The sequence below is a fragment of the Pleurodeles waltl genome, chromosome 6 (genome assembly GCF_031143425.1).
Source record: "Pleurodeles waltl isolate 20211129_DDA chromosome 6, aPleWal1.hap1.20221129, whole genome shotgun sequence".
Classification (NCBI taxonomy): Eukaryota; Metazoa; Chordata; class Amphibia; order Caudata; family Salamandridae; genus Pleurodeles; species Pleurodeles waltl.
The window spans coordinates 80,969,124-80,995,973 of record NC_090445.1 but is presented as its reverse complement, the minus strand read 5'-3'; the positions used below and the strand labels follow the sequence as shown (position 1 = coordinate 80,995,973).

General features: G+C 47.9%; 1 protein-coding gene and 2 non-coding genes across 3 annotated transcripts; 1 reads left to right on the top strand and 2 right to left on the bottom strand.

Moving 5' to 3' along the window:
• Nucleotides 1-8,576: 8,576 nt before the first annotated feature.
• On the bottom strand, nucleotides 8,577-8,649 carry TRNAK-CUU (transfer RNA lysine (anticodon CUU)). Its single transcript has one exon. It is a non-coding gene; the product is annotated as a tRNA-Lys (tRNA).
• Nucleotides 8,650-9,550: 901 nt separating this feature from the next.
• On the bottom strand, nucleotides 9,551-9,623 carry TRNAK-CUU (transfer RNA lysine (anticodon CUU)). The gene has a single exon. It is a non-coding gene; the product is annotated as a tRNA-Lys (tRNA).
• A 9,753-nt stretch (nucleotides 9,624-19,376) lies between these two features.
• Nucleotides 19,377-22,547, top strand: LOC138301490 (putative nuclease HARBI1). The gene is made up of 2 exons (XM_069242002.1): nucleotides 19,377-20,121; nucleotides 22,162-22,547. The coding sequence occupies exons 1-2, from the start codon at nucleotides 19,377-19,379 to the stop codon at nucleotides 22,545-22,547; spliced, it is 1,131 nt and encodes a 376-aa protein (XP_069098103.1).
• The last annotated feature ends 4,303 nt before the right edge of the window (nucleotides 22,548-26,850 follow it).

Below are 26,850 nucleotides of genomic sequence, written 5' to 3'. Positions count from 1 at the left end.
CGGAATCGCCGAGCAGTGTAAGGTGCCACATTCAAGAGCAGTATCTTCCCCAGTCCTGTGATCAAATCCCGCTGCCGACATAAAGTAGTTTTCATACCTACTTTAATCATAACACCAGTGGGGATGAGACCTTAAACTCCTCTTTTTGAAAGGATGGGGGGGACAGGACGGACCGGAGCGGACTCCGAGCTCGCTGTAAGCGCGGGCGGCTCAGGCTAGGAAATGGCACAGGAAAGGCTCGGCTTAGGACTGCTCCCAGCGGCGCCTCCCAGGGCGGGAAGTGCTGCGTTGTGTGGAGTCCTGTGGGAATCATGAGACAAACTGCAGGATGTTTGTGTGTGTGTAGTTTTAAGCCTCAGCGAAAGATCTAAAAAAGGTGAGAGTTAATGTTAAACCCGAAAATGGAAAAGCCTTTAAAAAGCATCACGCCCACTGCGGGGCTCGAACCCACGACAATGAGATTAAGAGTTTCATGCTCTACCGACTAAGCTAGCCGGGCTGCTGTGCCTATGACATTTCACACACCCTCTGTGTGTTCTTTGTGAGGAAGTAGTGTGTGGTTATCACAGGAGGCCCCTTTGTTTCATTTTCTCTGCTGCTGACTCGACACAGCCACGTTTCTCTTTCTCCATCTCTCGCTCTACCCCAGTATTATGTCCCCATCAGTCTCTCTGGAGCTCACTCTGGTACATACAAGCATCTGTCCTCTCAACCTCTCTCTGGGCACATACTTAAATGTCCAGTAGAGAACAGTGTGAACTCTCCCTGTTTCGCGAGGTGGCAGTCATCCTCCAGAGCCGTGTTTCGGTGGCTGCCGGAATGGCTGAGCGGTATAAGTTGCTACATTCAAGAGCAGTATCTTCCCCAGTCCTCTGATCAAATCCTGCTGCCGACATAAAGTAGTTTTCATACCTACTTTAATCATAACACCAGCGGGGATGAGACCTTAAATTCCTCTTTTTGAAAGAATGGGGCGGGGACAGGACGGACCGGAGCGGACTCCGACCTCGCTGTAAGCACGGGCGGCTCAGGCTAGGAAAGGGCGCAGGAAAGGCTCAGGCTAGGACCGCTCCCAGCGGCGCCTCCCAGGGCGGGAAGTGCTGCGTTGTGTGGAGTCCTGTGGGAATCATGAGGCAAAGTGCAGGATGTGTGTGTGTGTAGTTTTAAGCCTCAGCAAAATATCTGAAAAAGGTGAGGGTTAATGTTAAACCCGAAAATGGAGAAGCCTTTAAAAAGCATCACGCCCAACGTGGGGCTCAAACCGACGACCCTGAGATTAACAGTCTCAGACTCTACCGACTGAGCTAGCCCGGCTGCTGTGCCTGTGTCATTTCACACACCCTCTGTGTGTTCTTTGTGGGGAAGTAGTGTGTGGTTATCCCAGGAGGCCCCTTTGTTTCATTTTCTCTGCTGCTGACTCGACACAGGCACCTTTCTCTTTCTCCATCTCTCGCTCTACCCCAGTCTTATGTCCCCATCAGTCTCTCTGGAGCTCACTCTGGTACATACATGCATCTGTCCTCTCAACCTGTCTCTGGGCACATATTTAAATGTCCAGTAGAGAACAGTGTGAACTCTCCCTGTTTCGTGAGGTGGCAGTCAACCTCCAGAGGTGTGTTCCGGAGGCTGACGGAATAGCCGAGCGGTGTAAGGTGCCACATTCAAGAGCAGTATCTTCCCCAGTCCTGTAATCAAATCCCGCTGCTGACATAAAGTAGTTTTCATACCTACTTTAATCATAACACCAGCGGGGATGAGACCTTAAACTCCTCTTTTTGAAAGAATGGGGCGGGGACAGGACGGACCGGAGCGGACTCCGAGCTCGCTGTAAGCACGGGCGGCTCAGGCTAGGAAAGGGTGCAGGAAAGGCTCGGCCTAGGACCGCTCTCAGCGGCGCCTCCCAGGGCGGGAAGTGCTGCGTTGTGTGGAGTCCTGTGGGAATCGTGAGGCAAAGTGCAGGATGTGTGTGTGTGTAGTTTTAAGCCTCAGTGAAATATCTGAAAAAGGTGAGAGTTAATGTTAAACCCAAAAATGGAGAAGCCTTTAAAAAGCATCACGCCCAACGTGGGGCTCAAACCAACGACCCTGAGATTAACAGTCTCATGCTCTACCGACTGAGCTAGCCGGGCTGCTGTGCCTGTGTCATTTCACACACCCTCTGTGTGTTCTTTGTGGGTAAGTAGTGTGTGGTTATCCCAGGAGGCCCCTTTGTTTCATTTTCTCTGCTGCTGACTCGACACAGGCACCTTTCTCTTTCTCCATCTCTCGCTCTACCCCAGTCTTATGTCCCCATCAGTCTCTCTGGAGCTCACTCTGGTAAATACATGCATCTGTCCTCTCAACCTCTCTCTGGGCACATATTTAAATGTCCAGTAGAGAACAGTGTGAAATCTCCCTGTTTCGCGAGGTGGCAGTCAGCCTCCAGAGTAGCGTTATAGAGACTGCCGGAATGGCCGAGCGGTGTAAGGTGCCACATTCAAGAGCAGTATCTTCCCCAGTCCCGTGATCAAATCCTGCTGCCGACATAAAGTAGTTTTCATACCTACTTTAATCATAACACCAGCAGGGATGAGACCTTAAACTCCTCTTTTTGAAAGGATGGGGGGGGGAACAGGACGGACCGGAGAGGACTCCGAGCTTGCTGTAAGCACGGGCGGCTCAGGCTAGGAAAGGGCGCAGGAAAGGCTCGGCCTAGTACCGCTCCCAGCGGCGCCTCCCAGGGCGGGAAGTGCTGCGTTGTGTGGAGTCCTATGGGAATCGTGAGGCAAACTGCAGGATATGTGTGTGTGTAGTTTTAAGCCTCAGCGAAATATCTGAAAAAGGTGAGAGTTAATGTTAAACCCGAAAATGGAGGAGCCTTTAAAAAGCATCACACCCAACGTGGGGCTCGAAACCACGACCCTGAGATGAAGAGTCTCATGCTCTATCGACTGAGCTAGCCGGGCTGCTGTGCTTATGTCATTTCACACACACTCTGTGTGTTCTTTGTGAGGAAGTAGTGTGTGATTATCCCAAGAGGCCCCTTTGTTTCATTTTGTCTGCTGCTGACTCGACACAGGCACCTTTCTCTTTCTCCATCACTCGCTCTACCCCAGTCTTATGTCCTCATCAGTCTCTCTGGAGCTCACTCTGGTACATATATGCATCTGTCCTCTCAACCTGTCTCTGGGCACATACTTAAATGTCCAGTAGAGAACAGTGTGAACTCTCCCTGTTTCGTGAGGTGGCAGTCAACCTCCAGAGGCGTGTTCCGGAGGGTGCCGGAATGGCCGAGCGGTGTAAGGTGCCACATTCAAGAGCAGTATCTTCCCCAGTCCTGTAATCAAATCCCGCTGCCGACATAAAGTAGTTTTCATACCTACTTTAATCATAACACCAGCGGGCATGAGACCTTAAACTCCTCTTTTTGAAAGGATGGGTGGGGGACAGGACGGACCGGAGCGGACTCAGAGCTCGCTGTAAGCACAGGCGGCTCAGGGTAGGAAAGGGCGCAGGAAAGGCTCGGCCTAGGACCGCTCCTAGCGGCGCCTCCCAGGGCGGGAAGTGCTGCGTTGTGTGGAGTCCTGTGGCAATCGTGAGGCAAACTGCAGGATGTGTGTGTGTGTAGTTTTAAGCCTCAGCGAAATATCTGAAAAAGGTCAGAGTTATTGGTAAACCCGAAAATGGAGAAGCCTTTAAAAAGCATCACACCCAATGTGGGGCTCGAACGGACGACCCTGAGATTAAGAGTCTCATGCTCTACCAACTGAGCTAGCCAGGCTGCTGTTTTTATGTCATTTCACACACCCTCTGTGTGTTCTTTGTGAGGAAGTAGTGTGTGGTTATCCCAGGAGGCCCCTTTGTTTCATTTTCTCTGCTGCTGACTCGACACAGGCACCTTTCTCTTTCTCCATCTCTCGCTCTACCCCAGTCTTATGTCCCCATCAGTCTCTCTGGAGCTCAATCTGGTACATACATGCATCTGTCCTCTCAACCTGTCTCTGGGCACATACTTAAATGTCCAGTAGAGAACAGTGTGAACTCTCCCTGTTTCGCGAGGTGGCAGTCAGCCTCCAGAGTAGCGTTACAGAGACTGCCGGAATGGCCGAGCGGTGTAAGGTGCCACATTCAAGAGCAGTACCTTCCCCAGTCCTGAGATCAAATACCGCTGCTGACATAAAGTAGTTTTCATACCTACTTTAATCATAACACCAGCGGGATGAGACCTTAAACTCCTCTTTTTGAAAGGATGGGGGGGACAGGACGGACCGGAGCGGACTCCGAGCTCTCTGTAAGCACGGGCAGCTCAGGCTACGAAAGGGCGCAGGAAAGGCTCGGCCTAGGACCGCTCCCAGCGGCGCCTCCCAGGACAGGAAGTGCTGCCTTGTGTGGAGTCCTGTGGGAATCGTGAGGCAAACTGCAGGATGTGTGTGTGTGTGTAGTTTTAAGCCTCAGCGAAATATCTGAAAAAGGTCAGAGTTATTGGTAAACCCGAAAATAGAGAAGCCTTTAAAAAGCATCACACCCAATGTGGGGCTCGCACCGACGACCCTGAGATTAAGAGTATCATGCTCTACCGACTGAGCTAGCCAGGCTGCTGTGCCTATGTCATTTCACACACCCTCTGTGTGTTCTTTGTGAGGAAGTAGTGTGTGGTTATCCCAGGAGGCCCCTTTGTTTCATTTTCTCTGCTGCTGACTCGACACAGGCACCTTTCTCTTTCTCCATCTCTCGCTCTACCCCAGTCTTATGTCCCCATCAGTCTCTCTGGAGCTCACTCTAGTACATACATGCATCTGTCCTCAACCTGTCTCTGGACACATGCTTAAATGTCCAGTAGAGAACAGTGTGAACTCTCCCTGTTTCGCGAGGTGGCAGTCAGCCTCCAGAGCAGTGTTCCAAGTGCTGCCGGAATGGCCGAGCGGTGTAAGGTGCCACATTCAAGAGCAGTATTTTCCCCAGTCCCGTGATCAAATCCTGCTGCCGACATAAAGTAGTTTTCATACCTACTTTAATCATAACACCAGCAGGGATGAGACCTTAAACTCCTCTTTTTGAAAGGATGGGGGGGGGAACAGGACGGACCGGAGAGGACTCCGAGCTTGCTGTAAGCACGGGCGGCTCAGGCTAGGAAAGGGCGCAGGAAAGGCTCGGCCTAGTACCGCTCCCAGCGGCGCCTCCCAGGGCGGGAAGTGCTGCGTTGTGTGGAGTCCTATGGGAATCGTGAGGCAAACTGCAGGATATGTGTGTGTGTAGTTTTAAGCCTCAGCGAAATATCTGAAAAAGGTGAGAGTTAATGTTAAACCCGAAAATGGAGGAGCCTTTAAAAAGCATCACACCCAACGTGGGGCTCGAAACCACGACCCTGAGATGAAGAGTCTCATGCTCTATCGACTGAGCTAGCCGGGCTGCTGTGCTTATGTCATTTCACACACACTCTGTGTGTTCTTTGTGAGGAAGTAGTGTGTGATTATCCCAAGAGGCCCCTTTGTTTCATTTTGTCTGCTGCTGACTCGACACAGGCACCTTTCTCTTTCTCCATCACTCGCTCTACCCCAGTCTTATGTCCTCATCAGTCTCTCTGGAGCTCACTCTGGTACATATATGCATCTGTCCTCTCAACCTGTCTCTGGGCACATACTTAAATGTCCAGTAGAGAACAGTGTGAACTCTCCCTGTTTCGTGAGGTGGCAGTCAACCTCCAGAGGCGTGTTCCGGAGGGTGCCGGAATGGCCGAGCGGTGTAAGGTGCCACATTCAAGAGCAGTATCTTCCCCAGTCCTGTAATCAAATCCCGCTGCCGACATAAAGTAGTTTTCATACCTACTTTAATCATAACACCAGCGGGCATGAGACCTTAAACTCCTCTTTTTGAAAGGATGGGTGGGGGACAGGACGGACCGGAGCGGACTCAGAGCTCGCTGTAAGCACAGGCGGCTCAGGGTAGGAAAGGGCGCAGGAAAGGCTCGGCCTAGGACCGCTCCTAGCGGCGCCTCCCAGGGCGGGAAGTGCTGCGTTGTGTGGAGTCCTGTGGCAATCGTGAGGCAAACTGCAGGATGTGTGTGTGTGTAGTTTTAAGCCTCAGCGAAATATCTGAAAAAGGTCAGAGTTATTGGTAAACCCGAAAATGGAGAAGCCTTTAAAAAGCATCACACCCAATGTGGGGCTCGAACGGACGACCCTGAGATTAAGAGTCTCATGCTCTACCAACTGAGCTAGCCAGGCTGCTGTTTTTATGTCATTTCACACACCCTCTGTGTGTTCTTTGTGAGGAAGTAGTGTGTGGTTATCCCAGGAGGCCCCTTTGTTTCATTTTCTCTGCTGCTGACTCGACACAGGCACCTTTCTCTTTCTCCATCTCTCGCTCTACCCCAGTCTTATGTCCCCATCAGTCTCTCTGGAGCTCAATCTGGTACATACATGCATCTGTCCTCTCAACCTGTCTCTGGGCACATACTTAAATGTCCAGTAGAGAACAGTGTGAACTCTCCCTGTTTCGCGAGGTGGCAGTCAGCCTCCAGAGTAGCGTTACAGAGACTGCCGGAATGGCCGAGCGGTGTAAGGTGCCACATTCAAGAGCAGTACCTTCCCCAGTCCTGAGATCAAATACCGCTGCTGACATAAAGTAGTTTTCATACCTACTTTAATCATAACACCAGCGGGATGAGACCTTAAACTCCTCTTTTTGAAAGGATGGGGGGGACAGGACGGACCGGAGCGGACTCCGAGCTCTCTGTAAGCACGGGCAGCTCAGGCTACGAAAGGGCGCAGGAAAGGCTCGGCCTAGGACCGCTCCCAGCGGCGCCTCCCAGGACAGGAAGTGCTGCCTTGTGTGGAGTCCTGTGGGAATCGTGAGGCAAACTGCAGGATGTGTGTGTGTGTGTAGTTTTAAGCCTCAGCGAAATATCTGAAAAAGGTCAGAGTTATTGGTAAACCCGAAAATAGAGAAGCCTTTAAAAAGCATCACACCCAATGTGGGGCTCGCACCGACGACCCTGAGATTAAGAGTATCATGCTCTACCGACTGAGCTAGCCAGGCTGCTGTGCCTATGTCATTTCACACACCCTCTGTGTGTTCTTTGTGAGGAAGTAGTGTGTGGTTATCCCAGGAGGCCCCTTTGTTTCATTTTCTCTGCTGCTGACTCGACACAGGCACCTTTCTCTTTCTCCATCTCTCGCTCTACCCCAGTCTTATGTCCCCATCAGTCTCTCTGGAGCTCACTCTAGTACATAAATGCATCTGTCCTCAACCTGTCTCTGGACACATGCTTAAATGTCCAGTAGAGAACAGTGTGAACTCTCCCTGTTTCGCGAGGTGGCAGTCAGCCTCCAGAGCAGTGTTCCAAGTGCTGCCGGAATGGCCGAGCGGTGTAAGGTGCCACATTCAAGAGCAGTATTTTCCCCAGTCCTGTGATCAAATCCTGCTGCTGACATAAAGTAGTTTTCATACCTACTTTAATCATAACACCAGCGGGGATGAGACCTTAAACTCCTCTTTTTGAAAGGATGGGGGGAGGAACAGGACGGACCGGAGAGGACTCCGAGCTTGCTGTAAGCACGGGCGGCTCAGGCTAGGAAAGGGCGCAGGAAAGGCTCGGACTAGGACCGTTCCCAGCGGCGCCTCCCAGGGTGGGAAGTGCTGCGTTGTGTGGAGTTCTGTGGGAATCGTGAGGCAAACTGCAGGATGTGTGTGTGTGTGTAGTTTTAAGCCTCAGCGAAATATCTGAAAAAGGTGAGAGTTAATGTTAAACCCGAAAATGGAGAAGCCTTTAAAAAGCATCACGCCCAACGTGGGCTCGAACCCACAACCTTGAGATTAAGAGTCTCATGTTTTATCGACTCAGCTAGCCGGGCTGCTGTGCCTATGTCATTTCACACACCCTCTGTGTGTTCTTTGTGAGGAAGTAGTGTGTGGTTATCCCAGGAGGCCCCTTTGTTTCATTTTCTCTGCTGCTGACTTGACACAAGCACCTTTCTCTTTCTCCATCTCTCGCTCTACCCCAGTCTTATGTCCCCATCAGTCTCTCTGGAGCTCACTCTGGTACATACATGCATCTGTCCTCTCAACCTGTCTCTGGGCACATACTTAAATGTCCAGTAGAGAACAGTGTGAACTCTACCTGTTTCGCGAGGTGGAAGTCAGCCTCCAGAGCCGTGTTCTGCAGGCTGCCGGAATGGCCGAGTGGTGTAAGGCGCCACATTCAAGAGCAGTATTTTCCCCAATCCCGTGATCAAATACCGCTGCCGACATAAAGTAGTTTTCATACCTACTTTAATCATAACACCAGCGGGGATGAGACCTTAAACTCCTCTTTTTGAAAGGATGGGGGGGTGACAGGACGGACCGGAGCGGACTCCGAGCTCGCTGTAAGCACGGGCGGCTCAGGCTAGAAAGGGGCGCAGGAAACGCTCGGCCTAGGACCGCTCCCAGCGGCGCCTCCAAGGGCGGGAAGTGCTGCGTTGTGTGGAGTCCTGTGGGAATCGCGAGGCAAACTGCAGGATGTGTGTGTGTGTGTAGTTTTAAGCCTCAGCGAAATATCTGAAAAAGCTGAGAGTTAATGTTAAACCCAAAAATGGAGAAGCCTTTAAAAAGCATCACGCCCAACGTGGGGCTCGAACCCACGACCCTGAGATTAAGAGTCTCATGCTCTACCGACTGAGCTAGCCGGGCTGCTGTGCCTATATCATTTCACACACCCTCTGTGTGTTCTTTGTGAGGAAGAGGTGTGTTGTTATCCCAGGAGGCCCCTTTGTTTCATTTTCTCTGCTGCTGACTCGACACAGGCACCTTTCTCTTTCTCCATCTCTCGCTCTACCCCAGTCTTATGTCCCCAGTGGCGTAGCGTGGGTTGTCAGCACCCGGGGCAAGGCAAGTAATTTGCGCCCCCTAACCCGTGGATTTTAGCACTCGCGAGTGCGCCCCCCCCAGATGTTGCGCCCGGTGCGGCCGGCCCCCCCGGCACCCCCCACGCTACGCCACTGTATGTCCCCATCAGTCTCTCTGCAGCTCACTCTGGTACATACATGCATCTGTCCTCTCAACCTGTCTCTGGGCACATACTTAAATGTCCAGTAGAGAACAGTGTGAACTCTCCCTGTTTCGCGAGGTGGCAGTCAGCCTCCAGAGCCGTGTTCCAGAGGATGCCGGAATGGCCGAGCGGTGTAAGGTGCCACATTCAAGAGCAGTATCTTCCCCAGTCCCGTGATCAAATACCTCTGCCGACATAAAGTAGTTTTCATTCCTACTTTAAACATAACACCAGCGGGGATGAGACCTTAAACTCCTCTTTTTGAAAGGATGGGGGGGGGGACAGGATGGACCCGAGCGGACTCCGAGCTCGCTGTAAGTATGGGCGGCTCAGGCTAGGAAAGGGCGCAGGAAAGGCTCCGCCTAGGACCGCTCCCAGCGGCGCCTACCAGGGCGGGAAGTGCTGCGTTGTGTGGAGTCCTGTGGGAATCGTGAGGCAAACTGCAGGATGTGTGTGTGTGTAGTTTTAAGCCTCAGCAAAATATCTGAAAAAGGTGAGAGTTAATGTTAAACCCGAAAATGGAGAAGCCTTTAAAAAGCATCACGCCCAACGTGGGGTTCGAACCCATGACCCTGAGATTAAGAGTCTCATGCTCTACCAACTGAGCTAGCCGGGCTGCTGTGCCTATGTCATTTCACACACCCTCTGTGTGTTCTTTGTGAGGCAGTAGTGTGTGGTTAACCCAGGAGGCCCCTTTGTTTCATTTTCTCTGCTGCTGACTCGACACAGGCACCTTTCTCTTTCTCCATCTCTCGCTCTACCCCAGTCTTATGTCCCCATCAGTCTCTCTGGAGCTCAATCTGGTACATACATGCATCTGTCCTCTCAACCTGTCTCTGTGCACATACTTAAATGTCCAGTAGAGAAAAGTGTGAACTCTCCCTGTTTCGCAAGATGGCAGTCAGCCTCCAGAACTGTGTTCCGGAGGATGCCGGAATAGTCGAGTGGTGTAAGGTGTCACATTTAAGAGCAGTATCTTCCCCAGTCCCGTGATCAAATACCTCTGCCGACATAAAGTAGTTTTCATACCTACTTTAATCATAACACCAGCGGGATGAGACCTTAAACTCCTCTTTTTGAAAGGATGGGGGGGACAGGACGGACCGGAGCAGACTCCGAGCTCGCTGTAAGCACGGGCAGCTCAGGCTAGGAAAGGGCGCAGGAAAGGCTTGGCCTAGGACCGCTCCCAGCGGCGCCTCCCAGGGCGGGAAGTGGTGCGTTGTGTGGAGTCCTGTGGGAATCGTGAGGCAAACTGCAGGATGTGTGTGTGTGTGTAGTTTTAAGCCTCAGCGAAATATCTGAAAAAGGTGAGAGTTAATGTTAAACCCGAAAATGGAGAAGCCTTTAAAAAGCATCACACCCAACGTGGGGCTCAAACCCACGACCCTGAGATTAAGAGTCTCATGCTCTACCGACTGAGCTAGCCGGGCTGCTGTGTCTATGTCATTTCACACACCCTCTGTGTGTTCGTTGTGAGGAAGTAGTGTGTGGTTAGCCCAGGAGGCCCCTTTGTTTCATTTTCTCTGCTGCTGACTCGACACAGGCACCTTTCTCTTTCTCCATCTCTCGCTCTACCCCAGTCTTATGTCCCCAGTGGCGTAGCGTGGGTTGTCAGCACCCGGGGCAAGACAAGTAATTTGCGCCCCCTAACCCGTGGATTTTGGCACTCGCGAGCGCGCCCCCCCCAGATGTTGCGCCCGGTGCGACCGGCCCCCCCTGCTCCCCCCACGCTACGCCACTGCTCTGAGGGACAGCAGACCTCCATTAACATTCCATTTATATCAATATTTTTTGTTTAAAGCGACCTATTTGGCTTAATATTGACATGCAGGCAAGACAATGGGGTGAGAATACAGTGGTCCACTGTATGGAACCCGCACAATCCCACCCTGAGGAGGCCGCCATTTCTCAATTCTTAACAGGGAACTGTCCCGGGGGCCACCCCAATTCAGAATTAGTTATCACCTCAACTAGGGTGGCAGAAACTGATCGATGGTTTGTAACCTTAATTTCGGTCACAAACAATTGATATTTGCTTTCTTAATCGCAAATACTAGGGGGGCATCCCTTTCACACACATCCATTAATTTGTGATTTTGAATGGATTACACAAGCAAGACTTCTGACACACAAAATGGCATTTACGTATCGCAATAAATTCTTCTGCAGCTGTGAATCCTATTATATTTTAAATCCCAGGCTTTGTGACTGCAAACAAAAATCGCATCAGGCAGAATGTAGTGTCGCAACTGTGGCCAGAGGTGAATTCTGTGATGCTAAGCACTAGTGTTTCACAAGAAACTACATTAGCTGCCCGAAGATCACAAGAGATGATCCCTGTACCCAGTCACATAATGCAAATCTTCTCTCCACTAAAGACACAAACTCCGAATACAAAACACTAAATACAAAGTCTCAAACACAACTCGGGTCATTGAGACCCTGCTGGGTACTTGGCAGCCCGACAAATCAGCAGAAGTGATGGGTGGGGCCTCCATTCACCTGGTGTACTGAATGCCAGATTTAGAGATTTCTGCCAGGAGGTAATCTCTGTGCCTTCAGAAGAGAGACCACTGCAGCGGCTCCACTGAAGAGAGTGAACCTTTCTGAGTGGACATTGTTTGTTGTGCCAAGTCTGCAAAGTAGTTTTGACACTGTTGGTCGCTCCCCTCATATTCACCCTATCCAGGCTTGGTACCAAATTCTAAATAAAATGGGTTTGCCAGCTGCCTGGTTGCTCAACGTCTTGGAGATGATAAGTGTGGCCTATGAAATTCCCCAGGAGATAAGACTGACAATGCACGGGGAATAACCCATAAAGAGTTTCAGGACTTGATACATGGCACACAAAACCCCTGAATCTTACTACAATGGCTGCAGCAGAATTGGGAGGCTGAAAGATGTACGTAGGCCTCAAAAAAGACTGTGGCTTGCTATATAACAAGCAAGGTGCATGTAGCTGACCAGACTCGTGTACCTAAGAGAATACTGAACCGCTCCCCTTGACAAGAGGCTCATCAGCCATTTTGCTTATTGGAAAGCTCCAGGCTGGCACAATCCTCTGTCATTATGAAGCCCACTTCTCCATCTTCATAAAGAGGATGAGAGAAAAAGACCAAGGAATGTTGAAAAGTGACTCAACAAGAGGTGCTTGCTAACCTGACGTATGGGTGGGCGTGCAGCACCTCAGATAAACGTTCAGAATGATACCAGGAGTGACAGCATTTGTGGTAGCAGATTAGAAGACTAGCTGGTTAAATGCTGACAGATGCAAATTTGAGTTAAGATGAATAGGAAGCAAATGACCTGATGCTGCACCTACTTGAGAAAGAGATACTGCTGAGGGAGGCGGAAGAAGGACACAGGATCATGAAAAATAATACAGAGGTTTCAGTGGAAACCGCTAACAGTGGAAGCGAGGAAAGCTGGTCCTGAGAAGACATGTGGAACCGTTTTTTTAATTTTCTTTGATATAATGTTGCATTCTGGAAATCATTTCTGGAAGATAGGATATTTTATATCAAGGGGATCAGCTCCCACACTTGGGGTGCCACCGGGCTCCTTTTTATCACCACTACTATTTAATATCAATGTTCTTCCTCCATATAAATTGATTCAGTCCTACAGTTGCACTGTTCTTGCTCCTCGTTCTCTAAACAGGATGCATAGCTGTCTTCGAGCTGATCAGCCTTGGGCGCGCAAACTTTTTAAAGCTCAATAGAGATAAGTGGCAGCTGATAGAGGGAAGGGATAGCGTGATGTGGCCTGCTTGTTTTGGTGCTCCCCCGGATCCTATATAAAGGCAAAATCACTGGGTGTTCTTCTGCTTAATGATGAGCTATTGAAATACTCTAAAATCAATGCTGTGTGCAGTGAACATTATTATTGTCTACTCTGACGATCTGCCAATCTTACCCACCAAATTGTCTTCCAATATGTTATGGGCATATGTCTCTCCAAAGTTAGACTATTGCAAGTGTCGTTATCTAGGATTTCCAGCTTCTATATTATTTAGGCTGTAGAGCGAGTCCGCAATAAGCCTATTAGACTGGTCAGCTTGTTGAAGAATTTTTATCATGTTTCAGGACCTCTCAGAAAACTGCTCTGACTAGCAGGGGAAAAAGAATATTTTTTTTCACAAAGTTGTTTACCATCCAAAGCAGTTCTGGTGATCTCAGTCAGACACCATGACAAACTGGCACATACACTCCAATTGGAGGGGAAACTCTTACTGAAATTCCATTCTAGAAAAAACTAAATCAGCAGGTGGTCTCTATTTAGCCATCTAGGAGTGAAAGTTTTGATCCAGCTCCCATTCACTGCTAGACAATCTCTCATTTCTTCTCCTTCCATAAAACCTTGAAGTCTCTTCTGTCTGTTAGCCTCCTTGAGAAGCTCTGGCCTGCATTTCTCAAAGGAGACCTCTAGGGCCATGAAACCAGGAGGAGATACAGCACTTTACAGCAACCTAATACTAGATCAAGTGACAGTTTTGGTGCATTTAAAATGAAAAAAGTAGACCATGAAACCTGAAAACAGTGATCTGGGAAATAACTGCCCAGAACTGGAAAGTATGTGCCTCAGTAAAATGGAGAAATTGCATACTCCTAGCAAAGGCCTCATGTCCAAACAGTGACTGCTACTGAGCAACTATGTGATATATTCTCCTGGTGGACTGTACCTTGCTTCACTCAATGGCCTGATATTCATGGTCTTTAAGTGCTTAGGAGGGACACAACCAGATCTGAACTTTGTGGGGGAGAGACTAACAATTAACCAATGGGGTCGCCGTTAACAATTCAATCAATGCGGCGGAGCTATCTTCAAAGCCATTTCAAGAAAATAGAGAGACAAATTGTTCATTTTAAATATATTAGTGATAAAAACAAACATGCTTTTGTGGATTTTACAATGTTTATAGGCTACTGAAAGAGCTCTTTAAAAGGGGGAATGAGTGAGCCTACCAAAAAGCAGTTTGAACAGATTTCAAACCAAAGGACTTTAAAACACGTTTTTGCAAAGATTATTTCAATCCAACGGCAGCGTCCGCCGGATATGTCAAGTTTTGGAATCGGACGTCGGGGGAAACATTAAAAAAAAAAAAAAAAAAAAAAAAAAAGAAACTACTTACCTTTCGCTGCCTGTCTCCCATTACTGTCTCCTGCTTCCTCGCTCCTTTGCTCCTGATGGTGTCCCAGCATTTGCTTCCCAGCAACCCTGACGCTGCTTACAAGCATTACATAGCATGTAAGCAGCACCAGGATTGGTCCGAGCGGTAGTCACTGCCGCTCAGACGCACGCCTGGGGTCTGTACAGTTTCTCCAGCCCAGCTGTATATATTGGGTTGCATCACAAAAGTGACGCAAAGCAGTGCAAACAGTTTGTTTGGGATTTACTTTCAAGTGCACAACTTTATTAGGGCTGGAAAGTAGCTGTAAAGTAACGCAATGTGGCGCTGGCACTGCTTTGTGTCAAGGTGGCTTACCATGGGTGGTACATGGACGTTCCCATACAACCACCCACTGTTTTTAATGCAAAGATCTATCTACTAGCATTTGTAGACCAGGCTTTGCGTAGAAAAATAATGCCTCTTTGAGGCTGGCTTTGACTTGGAGAAATATATTTTTTTTCTAGCAAACTTGCAAACTGGGAAAAGTGGTACACTACATCTGAGCATAGCATTTTGTACTGGATGTATACCCATGATGTGCACAATCTATGCTTGCCAGAACACACACACCCTTGCAGCTTTGCACTGGTGTGTGTGCGGAGGCACATCAGCCTAAAGTTCTAGTCACCATATTTTAGCAAATATTCTGCTCTCCTTTCCATACATCGCAGCACAACTTTAGTAGTTGTGCTACAGTGCGTGAAACGTTAGTAAATCTCCCCCTTTAGCTCTTTGCAATTTTGTAGCAGCCTTTCTTATACTGTGTGCAAAGCAATTGTAAAATAATGTCTTGCATATTCACAATGTTTTCAATCACAGGCTGGGAGCTCATAGCAGAATAAATACACGTCACCGCTCTACTGGTGCTGAACCTGGACTCAGTTGTGTGACTGTCTGCTTATACACACAGATACCTGTCCTGTACTTAGTTGTGTTGTCTGCTTACACACACAGATACCTGGACTCCCTTGTGTGACTGTCTGCTTTCACACACACACATACCTGTCCTGGACTCAGTTGTGTTACTGTCTGCTTATACACACACAGATACCTGGACTCAGTTGTGTGACTGTCTGCTTACACGCACAGATACTTGTCCTGGACTCAGTTGTGTGACTGTCTGCTTACACACACACAGATACCTGGACTCCGTTGTGTGCCTTTCTGCTTATACACACAGATAACTAGACTCAGTTGTATGACTTTCTGCTTACACACACAGAAACAGGACTCAGTTGTGTGACTGTTGCTTACACACACACAGATATCAGCTGTGACCCCATTAACCAATGTAGCTTTCAAATGATAAAATAATGCATTTCCCACTGACTATTTTGACACAAATTTTTAATTAAAGGTTTGTGCTTAATATTTTATATGTGCTTGCCTGAAGGTGAAAGGCCGACAAAATAGTTGCAGAATACTTGTTGTGGCCCTGCCCAGGATCAGCCTCCACTGTGTATTGTATGCACTTAAAATACAAAGCAAAACGGCTAAACATCTGTGTGTCCTGGAGGCTGCAGCAGCCCGGGCTGACACACAAGATGGTTTGGGGGGCGTTGGGAGCCCTTTTACTCCAACTGGTGTTTAGGGTGTTGTGTTCTATTGAGAACTTCACGAATGGTCCCATTGAAGAAGCGACACAGGTACTGCTACCATGCACCTGTGCTGGAGGACTCTGCTTAATTTGAGACGGTGGTTTCCGGTGCGGGGCACCGGCACTTATTTTTCTGCCTCAAGCATTTACTGCGAGCAAAAGACACACATGGGAAAGACGGAATAAGAGAACACCGAAAAAGAGTCACAAAAGGAGAAAGCACAAAGCTACAAGAGAGACCTGAAGGGTCAGGGAGTGGCTGTAAACAGATCAAAGGGGCCTGAGATGGCTTCAGGGTTACGCTGCCTCAGTATTCCGTGCTGCACACTTAATTTCAAAAGTCGCGTGTTTCAGAGGAGAGCTTTGGGCACCGGCACATTATGCTGTGCAACATTTCAATCTGACCAGACTAAGAAGTAATCAAAACAGCAAATCATCACTCGCCTTCATACCTAGAGCAATGAGGGTCATTACTCAGGCCCAGCTCCAAGCAAAGAGCGAAAATCCAATCCCGGTGCTAACAGGAGTTTGTGCAGAGACGAGGGCTGTTCTGGGATCCCAAAGCATCCATGGAAATTATTCATATCAGCCCTGCTCGCTCCCCTCTTCCACTTGTATCTCTACCTCTGTCTGTTCTTTCCTAAAGCACCCCGATGCTTGTTGTAAGTGACCGCCTTCTCCAGGGGGCTCCAACTGCACCCCTCATCTCTCCGTAGCCCTTCTCGCACAACTAGTCCATTTCTTTTATAGCGCTGCTCAGCTCGTTGTAGGGCGTCAGAGCACTTTACATCACACACACTATACAGAGACAATGAATCGCATAAGTGTAGTGTAAGTCAATGTTACACAAGAAATGTTAAGGCAGTCAGGACCACAGGGTCATACATGCAGTTTTCGTGTAGCTCTGTGGGGCCAGTTCATAGCTCGCTGTGTTCTGTCAGGGTTGTAACTTATGAACCACACATAACAAAAGGACCTCCGTGACAAAAGCAGTAACCCTCTGAGCTATCTACATAAAATACAACTCAGTGATATGCACGGTATGAAGCAGGCATAACTCCTCTCCGTTCTACTTCATGGACGGTCAAAACTGTGACTTGGCCTCTCTTCAGCATGTAGATTAATCGCCAGAGATATCTTAACGTGTGTATTGTTTCCTGAAAAAAATCTGGGGTGCAAGGCAGCAGGTGCTTTTAACGCCATAAAAGGCATTTCCAAATACAGCGCCTCCTGAGCTCTTCGCCCAGTGCCACGGAGCTGGACACCGCCCAGTGGCGTAACAAAACTTGGGGTGGCCCCCATGCAAAGTACATTGAGGGGGCCCTCTTCAGGTCTTATTCAGGAGCTCTCAAGCCCAATGCTGAAGGGGACCCTTGGAGCTTGGGGGGTCACGGCACGAAGGGTGCTGCGGGTGGCGTTGTTACGCCACTGGCATCGCCCTGAAGCCGGCCCTGGATTCCACTAGGTGCTTGAATTGCAAATGCACAAGCGCAGATACTCCTTGTCACAGAGTACCAGTTTGCTGCTGAGAAGTGCCTGTCCCCCATCGATAAAAGCACTGGAGCACTGCCGGTGCTATCCCTTCCAAATCAAAGAAATGCAGGTACGGTGTACCTGATAACACCTTCCCATTTAAAGCATTGCTTTCACTGAGGCATGGCACTGACCTGTGCTTTAAATAGAAATGTCAAGTGCAGATACTCTTCCGAGTACCTGTTTCCACTTGAGAAGTGCCGGTACTCTCCCATTAAATGAGTTGCAGCAGTGCTGAGTAGTGCAGGTACTCGCACTCAGTACCGGACAGTACCCGTCCATTTAAAGCACTTCCAGTGACACACCTGGTGCCCATGATTTATACCCGACGAGCCTACACCTGGTTACCCTGGCAACAGAGAGGCCTCCTTCCAAACTCCGTCTCTCCGCCTCCTCTTTTCCCTAGTAAGTTTTTTCATCCCCTCCACCCTTTGCCCGCGTCCTACCTTGCCTCTCTCTCATGCTCCATCCCCTCTTCCCTCTACTTTTTAATTTCTGCCCCCCAAATCTGCAGAACTTTCCCACTGTTTTCCTAGCGTACTCGCGCTTCATCTGCTGCTCCCACGTTTTCCTCTCCCTCTCTCCCTCCTTGAGTCATGCTCACTTGCCTGGCATGAGCTGGGCAGCCCCTCGCCTTCAGTAAAGAGACGTCGGTCGTCGGTGCTTGGACCTTGCCAGTATCTCCTACGGTCTTTGGAACAAGTGCACGAGCAGGGAGTGGAGCCTTGTGTCTTGTGGGAACAGGTAGCCTAGGTTTCCGACTTTCCCATCACGACCGAAAGTGAAAGTGAAAGCGCCCCACCAGCCTGTTTCAGCCCCAGCTGCCAAGATTACGTAACACTTGTTATGTGTACATCCATTGCGTACATGATCTGATCTAGAATGTTCTCGGGATCGGGCTGGGAAAGAAAATAGGCTCAGGCAGCAAAACAAACAAGCATTGACAAAGGCAATTAGCCTCGCCTATTCGAGAGCTAATGGCTTTGGCGATGTATTCTTTTCAGGAATATTATGTAGCTGCGCTACTACTGTGCAGCGTGGCTGAGACTAAAAGGAAGCAAGCATTGGCATAGCCAATAGGTCCCGCCTTTTGGACCTTATAAGTGTTTAGACATACAGCATATTATCCAGAACACAGGAGTTATTTTTATTTTTTGGTGTATTGACGGTGCCTTTTGCTTTAGGCGTGTCATGGCCAAATGCTAACTGGCACTGGAGCTTAACCTAAAAATATATTGATCGAGGCAACACCTACACCACACAACAAGACATGGGAAACAAAATATGGATAGTGAGTGGTGTCAGTGCTGTCACACATCCATGTAGGTAGCGAGGAAAGGCACCGATATATAAGCCAAGTGCCCTGAAGCCTGCTTGTTAAACAATGGCAGCACGTCAAAGCAGACCCTAACCATTTAAGACAGTCAGGTGTAGTGTGCACGTGGGTGGGTAGCAGAAAAGATGCAAAAAAGCAGAAGGGCCAGAATGTATTCTGAAAAGAAAGACGCAATATTTTAATGATGCATGCTGTAAGCTTTTGTCCTCAGCAACGTAAGTAATTGTTGCTAGAAAAGTGACAAAGGCAAACTTCCAACAAAGGTTCTCTCACTTTAAGTTCGCTTTTATAATGTAAAGCCGAGTAAAGTGAACAGAGACCGCAAGTTTACAAACACCAAGGTGCATATTTATGCTTGGCTTGCGCCTTATTAGCATAAAAAATGTTGACGATAAAATGGTGCATAGCTAGCTCCTTATTTATATTTTGATGCTAGACCCATCTAGCATCAAAATATTGGAGTTAGCGCCATGTTTAGGATGCGCAAAAGCACCTTGCGTCAATGAGATGTCAGGTAGGCGTTCTCACCCTAAACACAATGCTAACCCCCTAGTGCCATATTTATCCCCGACGCAAAAATGGCGCTAACGAGGGAAGCGGACTGAAAAAATGGAGCTAAGTACGAATAGCGCAAAACATTAACGCCTGGTCAGGCCCAGGCGTTAAAAAGAGGCTCACACACCACCACTCATAGAAAAAACCCAGACGGAGCCTTGGAAACTGCCAGGACAACATGGAAGTTCTACTGCTCCAGCTTGGCACATGCTGCAGACGTCAGCAAAGACAGCAGATCCAACCACCACCACTGCAGCAACCTCAAACCCCACCACAACAGCCACAGAGACAGTGCAGAAGGAAGGAGAGAATTGTTAGACAGCGAATCACCATTTTAGGAATGAGGGAACAAGATCTGGTCTGGGTGTACAGACTCAACCGGGAGTCCATTGTATGCCTGCTGCACCTGATAGCACCACACATCACGGCAAGGCTGCAAACTCCCCATAACATCCCACCCATTACAGAATTCCTCGTTGTCCTCCACATGATGGTGTCTGGATCATTCCAGACAACGGGTGCGTTAGTGGCTGGTATCTCCCAGTCATCCTTTTCCGTCTGCCTACCAAAGGTCCTGGACGCAATCCTACACCTCACGTCACAACACATCTGCTTCTCAAACACCCAGCAGCTGCAGTATGGGACCAAGCAAGGTTTCTATCAGATAGCTGGCTTTCCACATGTGCTGGGTGCAATGAACTGTACCGAAGTCCAACTGGTGTCACCTGCAGCAGCGGAACACCTCTACAGGAACCGCAAACACACACATTCCATCAATGTGCAGGCTATCATTGACCACCGTGAGCTCTTCACAAACATCCTGGGGAAATATCCCGACAGCATCCATGACGCATATATCTTTTGCCATTGCACCATCAACCAGCGGTTCCAGGATGGCGAATATAGCAATGGGCTACTCATAGGTAAGTCACCATACCAATCATACCACACAACACACTACCCAGAAAGGACAAGCCAGACAAACTCAACAAGAAATACACATGGGCAGGGCCACAGAGATGTACAGGCAACAACACATAAGCCACTTGCCACACCACACTGCACACATTGCATGTCACATTTGTATGCACCCAAATCTTCATATCACAGCAACACCCTGACTGGCAAACCACGTGTGGACAGGTGGAGCCAAGTCTCCTTTGCATGGCGAAGTTGCTCACAAATCACTACAAGTGTCCACAGGTTGACAACTAAATACAGATCACACACACACATTACCCCAAACAAAGACGTGCACAGGTATGTCAATGGCATAGGTTATGGTCATGTTGAGGAAGTCACACATAGGCACAGTCCCACGTAACTCATGGTGTGTCAGCCTCTGGAAGAACCTAAATCCAATGCCACCCAAGTGGTGCCCTAACCAAGTATACATCAGATACACATGTCTGACATTCCTGTTGTGTTCACATACACCTGTCTGCTGCATTGAGTCCCACACAAACGTATACAAAAATATTTCACTTTGAAGACCGTGGGGTTTAATCATGAGAAATGGGGCAGCACCTACTCCAGTGTCACCTCACATGCGCCCCATAGTGCCCACTAAGAACACCATGTCTGTTCCAATTACCAGAAATGCTCCACCATGGTCTTGTGTCTGTGGAAAAATCACTAAAATTCATGGATGACATAGTCGGATGTGGTAGGTGTATAGTGGAGATGCATGACCTTATATTCTCCGTACTAAGGGACCCATTTGAAATATAGCTGTGCCATCTCCCAAAGCCTGCACCATGCATTTGTTGAAAGTGTCAGTCAGAAATCATGTAATAGAAGGCAGGCAAAACTTCAGCAAAAAATTACTTCTTCCTACCAATGTGGGACACACACTCCCATACAGGTCATGGCTGGTACAACCACCATCTGCCACAAAGGGTCACTAGGGCACATACATTTACGGGAAATGACAGAGTGCAACACTGTGCCAAAATAGGCCACGCAGCCTACCTTCATTTACATGATGCAGGGATGCTCCTAATTTAATAGTATGCAGCACACCCCTGTGTTGTGGCCAGTGCTTGTGCAAAAATTAGCTACCAGCACCAACCCAGGCATCTTTGCACCATCGTGCAAGGATGTCTGCGTTGAGGGCTGTGATTGTTCATGTGTGAGAAGGGACACCTTCCTGCACATAAACTACCATATCTGGCATTTTGTTCCTACTATGCGTGCAGCAATATGCAGCACACATCAAATTTGGTAAAACACGAGGAGGAATAAAAGTATCCCACTAGTTGTGCCTTGCTAATGCCACCCCTGGGGTGGGGTGAGGTATTGGTGCTGCCTCAGATCTACTAAAATCAGAGACAGCTAGAAAATGCTATGGGTATTGCTGTGGCACACCCACAGCAACACCCATTGCTCGCCCCTTCCGTGCAAAGGGTTGTGTGTGAAGGGGCCGTAGTCACAAGGTGGCATCAAGCAACAAAAAATGGTATAACACCACCTTTAAATATGGGGCAGGGCATAGCACCACCGGAGCTTCTATAAAAGTGATGCTCTGGTGGCGCTAGGTGCTCAAAATTAGGCTCCTAAGTGTCACACTGTTTGCATAGTGCAATATGTCAAAAAGGACAGCGCTATCTTGCTTTGTAGGGCAACAATGCTCTATCAACATCTGACACCATTGTGCTGCTAGGAAGTGGTATGTGCCATGTAAGACTAGTACACTGATCCAAATATAGACTACACAACACATAGGCCCAAATCATGACCGTCACTTCTGGGAACAACATAAAAACTTCCCAGGCCTTTGAGCCACTACCCAAGTTTGCCATGTCCATCAACACAGTTCAAAGAAACCATTTCACAAGAACAGGAATAGACAGTACACCACAAGCAAGATTGTGTCACATCTCTAATGAAAAAGTACAACTGCCATGGGGCGTACCAAGCCAGTATCAACACTTAACAGCATATCTCCTCTGTATTCATTGCAGCTAATCAAGGTTATGGCATCCAGCCGTGGGTGATGACCCCTTTTGCTTATCCCACATCGGTGGAGCAGTGGGTCTACAACGAGAGGCACAGGAAAACCCACAATTTGGTGGAGAGGACATCTGGCATCCTGAAATCCAGGTTCAGGTGTCTGGCCCTGACAGAAGGAAGCCTCTTATATGCTCAACCACTTGTTTGTAAGATCATCTTGGCATGTGCAATCCTGCACAACCTTTGTGTACGGACAAATATCACCTGGGATGAAAAGGATGATGTTCGCAGCAAGGATGAGGATGATGATGGAGCAGATCATGTGGAGGGGGAACAAATTAACACTGCAGCCGGAGTTCGCAGGAGATGCCATATTGTGGATAACTTCTACACATGACCACAGTACTTCAAACATCACCTTCTAAATAGCACTAATTAATCACTTTGCACCTGAATCTTCTTGGTCTACTCATTCTTGAATACATACTCCATTGGAATGTGACTCTAACCACAGTGAGCAGGTAGGTAACACAAAGGTGACCTGTATGGTAGCAGCAGCCTTTGTGACATTAGTGGGTCTACTGCCACCATATCAAATATCAGTGACACGTAATTTGCGGGCAGTGGATCCTGAAGGTCTGGATCCATGCACCACCACATATATTGTCCCGTCAAGTGGGAAAGGTGTCCATACCTAGCCAATCCACCACAACAACACCATCCATAACGGGATGAATGCAAGGGGGCATACATGAGGTAGGGGCTGTCACCAAATACATAACAAGTCATGTAGTAACAATACACTGTCACAATTCATGGTGACAGTAGCATTGCCTGCATGGTACATGTGTGACAAGGGTGGTACATCACTGTGAACTGTGGTCCCTCAGTTAAAGCCCAGGGATTGTAACCAATGACCCATGCTGAGCATGCACAGTGTAACCATGGAAATGTGTCCCAGCACTGCCAATGTGCACAACCAGGGCACATGGTGTGCTGGACCTCACGTATGGCACACATACATTGGCTGTGGAGTGCACAATGGCTTGCCTTAACTACATAAGCAGCTATGGGTACAGAATCACTATCCAAACATATGGCCATTGTCACCACCCAGGGATATTTTGGGACAATTTATCACCACATACTCAACTGGGTTGAATGTAGTTACAGTAGCAAATGATCATAATGTACATAAGGTGCAAACATTTCACACAAATCTCCTGTCCTGACACATGGCTAGCGTAAATCTAGGCAAACATGTGCATACTGATGTATGGGAGTATGTTCTAGGTAGCAACGGTTTTGCCAGGATCAACTATGGTTGATGTGACAGCATGTATATCTAGTATGCTGTGTACAACTACATCACACAGCACAAAACACCACACATCACCCATTGTCACTCACATGACAGGGCAAGTGCATGATGGCAATATAGACAATTAGTCCCATACATGTCGTGGCCTCCAACATCGCAGACAGGTGTGGGTGTGCTACTCTTTCCAGCATTGTTGAAATTTGTCTGAGACACAATGCCAAACAGAGTGGGAGTAGACCTACTCATATATGTTGCAATTGGCTAATAAACTCTCCAGCACTGAGATGATGGGGCACCTCAATATCAGTCAGTCATGGTAAGAGTTACCTAGGCTGTGCCATGCTGGGGGAAATGCTAACACACGTCCAATGGACATATTGGATGGACTGCTTCCAGACACCCACACATACTTATACATACAACATGGGATGTCAAATGGAGACAAACAAAGTGGTGTGGCAGGAGTGATGTCATGTGTGTGGGTAACACATGATAACTCACAAATACACACAATGGAACTGTACCTATCAAGTTGGCAGGAGAAGGAGATGTAAACATCTTCCATAAACACAAGTCACATGTTGCATTGTCATGTAGGCTCTCATTATTCTAACAAGACTACTGGATTTGAGCGGCAGAATCGCCTGTGGTGTGGAAGACTGAGTCTAACCTACTACAGGTGACACCTGTCCCCCCAATCTGGGTTTTGCTTCAGACAACTAGCAATGCCTCATCTCTTCCCAAGAGCAGGGATGATTGGGCATCCGAGGGCATAACACAATTGACTCTTCAGGGAAATCGTGGTCACTCAGATCTCATCTGTTTCTCTCAGTTACATTAGTCTCACATATACAAGGACATACAGAGGCAGTATATGTTTTAATAAGGTTTTAATGAAGTAACTGCGTCTTAGATACTAATGCATATACTGCAATCACCAGGACGATAAAGCATGACAGCTTTAAAATTGTGACAAGGAGAGTGAAGCATAGAAATAATGCTACCATATTGTCACTAGAGTCAATAGACTAATCCCTACCTAGGCTATATTAGAGCACAACATGTTAAGCTCTAGTTCTGCCCTTGAGGTTCCCCTGGGAAGACATCATCCCCCACACCTGAGCAAAGGCCTGAAGTCTGCATAAGCAGCTGTAGGGAGGTGTTCAGCAATCAGCATACAGTCGTGGTTATCTGGCTGGAATCTCCCTCTAACTTGCATGGGACAGGGAAGTGTTTTTATAATAAAACATCTGAGGTTCTGAGAAAACGTCCATATGTAAGGATGTGTAAGTTTCTATAAATACCAGAGACAAAACCTTACCACGTGTTACTGGCAACCTATTTCACTGCAGCTTTGAGAGAAGCAGAGTGCTTGTTTAAGAACACAGTGCCGACCTAAGCAAAGAACAGCTAGATAGAGAGAAATAAAACAAGACTGTAAATGTGACTATTGTTAAAATAATAAACAAAGCTGAATAAAATATATCTAGGTTAAAGTGTACAGCGGCAGGGCTAGTGTGCTAAAATAACATGCATGGAGCTATAACTAAAATGGCTACACAACAGCATCATGTCCATGTATATGTAGACAATTTTTCAGTATGAGATGTGCACAAAGTGCTAACAGACTGAAGAATGGGAGCAATGTAGGTGACAATACATGCCTCACCAATAGTGCAGGAATGCAAGGAGAATGGATACACATAGACTATAGAACACATCAATGTCTACATGTCAATATTTCACATATGGACAGAGAGGGCAACTGGGTCAGTACATCACCCAGTCATGTTGCCCACTTGCATATCATAGTATTTTGCCCATCGCATGCCCCCATGACAGGAGGCTGCGACAGGTAACACCATCTGTACCCTGGAATGTTTCCAATGTTGAAGTCACAACAGAGACACTAGGCCCAAAAATATGCCCAAGGGAATGCTAAGGACATCAAAACATGTCACCTGTACAAAATGTCCAACATCAGAGTGATGTACGTGAGAGGGGAAAGGTGACATCAAGTACGGCAATGGTAAATGTGAGATACAGGGCTGTATGACAACAATTGTGCATGTGTCTGCTGGGGAGTGTGCAAAGTACTGCTGAGTGGCAAACATGAAGAGGCTAGGTCCTTGCTCAATGAATCCACACACCACTGCTCTAGCTACATGAACATATGACATTGTCAGGGGCCTGATGCATGTGCACAGGGATGTGATTAAACTGGGGTTCCTTTGACTTACCTCTTCACATGCAACCATGGTTTTGTGTTGCTATAGGTACTCACTCTGTTGTGATATGAGAAGGCTGGCAGCTATGCCAGGCCTCAACACTGTGACACAGTCATTTGCCATTGTTTGTGACTGTCATTACTAACCCGATGCCACATATGTCAGCACACATGGACCACTGTATTGGCTCAGCCATGGAAATGTGTATGGATTGAGAGCAAAAGGCAACCTAACAAAAAAGTAGGGCATTGGTTTCACAAGATCAGTGGCTGACAGAAATGAGTTACACATGTGTTCTGACATACGGAAACATGGATGGCACTGATGTGACAACACATGCATTTGTGAAATGGCAACATGTGTTTATGCAGGAAGAATGTAATGTGAGGTTTCACATCCCATGAACACACCACTGTTGTCACATGTGACAGCAATCACAAAACATATGTCCATACACACACACGGCAGATGCCAGTCTTACATAACACATGTATACATGACATGTCCAACAAGTACAGTGCATGGGGGCAGAAATGGCACATGTGTAGCAGAGCAACATGAAGGGAAATCCAATGACACAGCACAGAGTGAACACACATACACAGGCAAATTGGCTGGGTTGACGTGATGTTAATGCAGTCTAAGTCCACTGAGTACTGTGTGTAAAAGTTTACATGGTCGTCACATATATTCCCATGTGTTGAACATAGGCCACCAAACATGTTTGGTGTCGTAGGTATGTGTACATCTGTATCTCAAACATAACAATGTGGTCCACACCAAAATTAGCTGACGAACACATGTATACACACATAGCACACATGTGCCAACATGTTTGTGGACACAGTGTAGCTACACATGCATATGTGCATGAGGTATTCAGTAATCGCATTCAGCACACTCACAAACCAACCCATAGGTCCAACATCCCATTGTCACCGTAATGACATTGCTGGACATACACCCACATGTTGCCATTACATATATACACCATAGTTGTACACCATATGTAGCACCTCAAGTCACTCAGGGTACACTCAAAGGACACAATGCAAAAATCCACGTAATACCGTCATGCGTGAAAAATGTTCACACATTTGCCATACAATACCCCTAGGCTAATAGACGCAAAGGCCCTATGTGTCTATGTC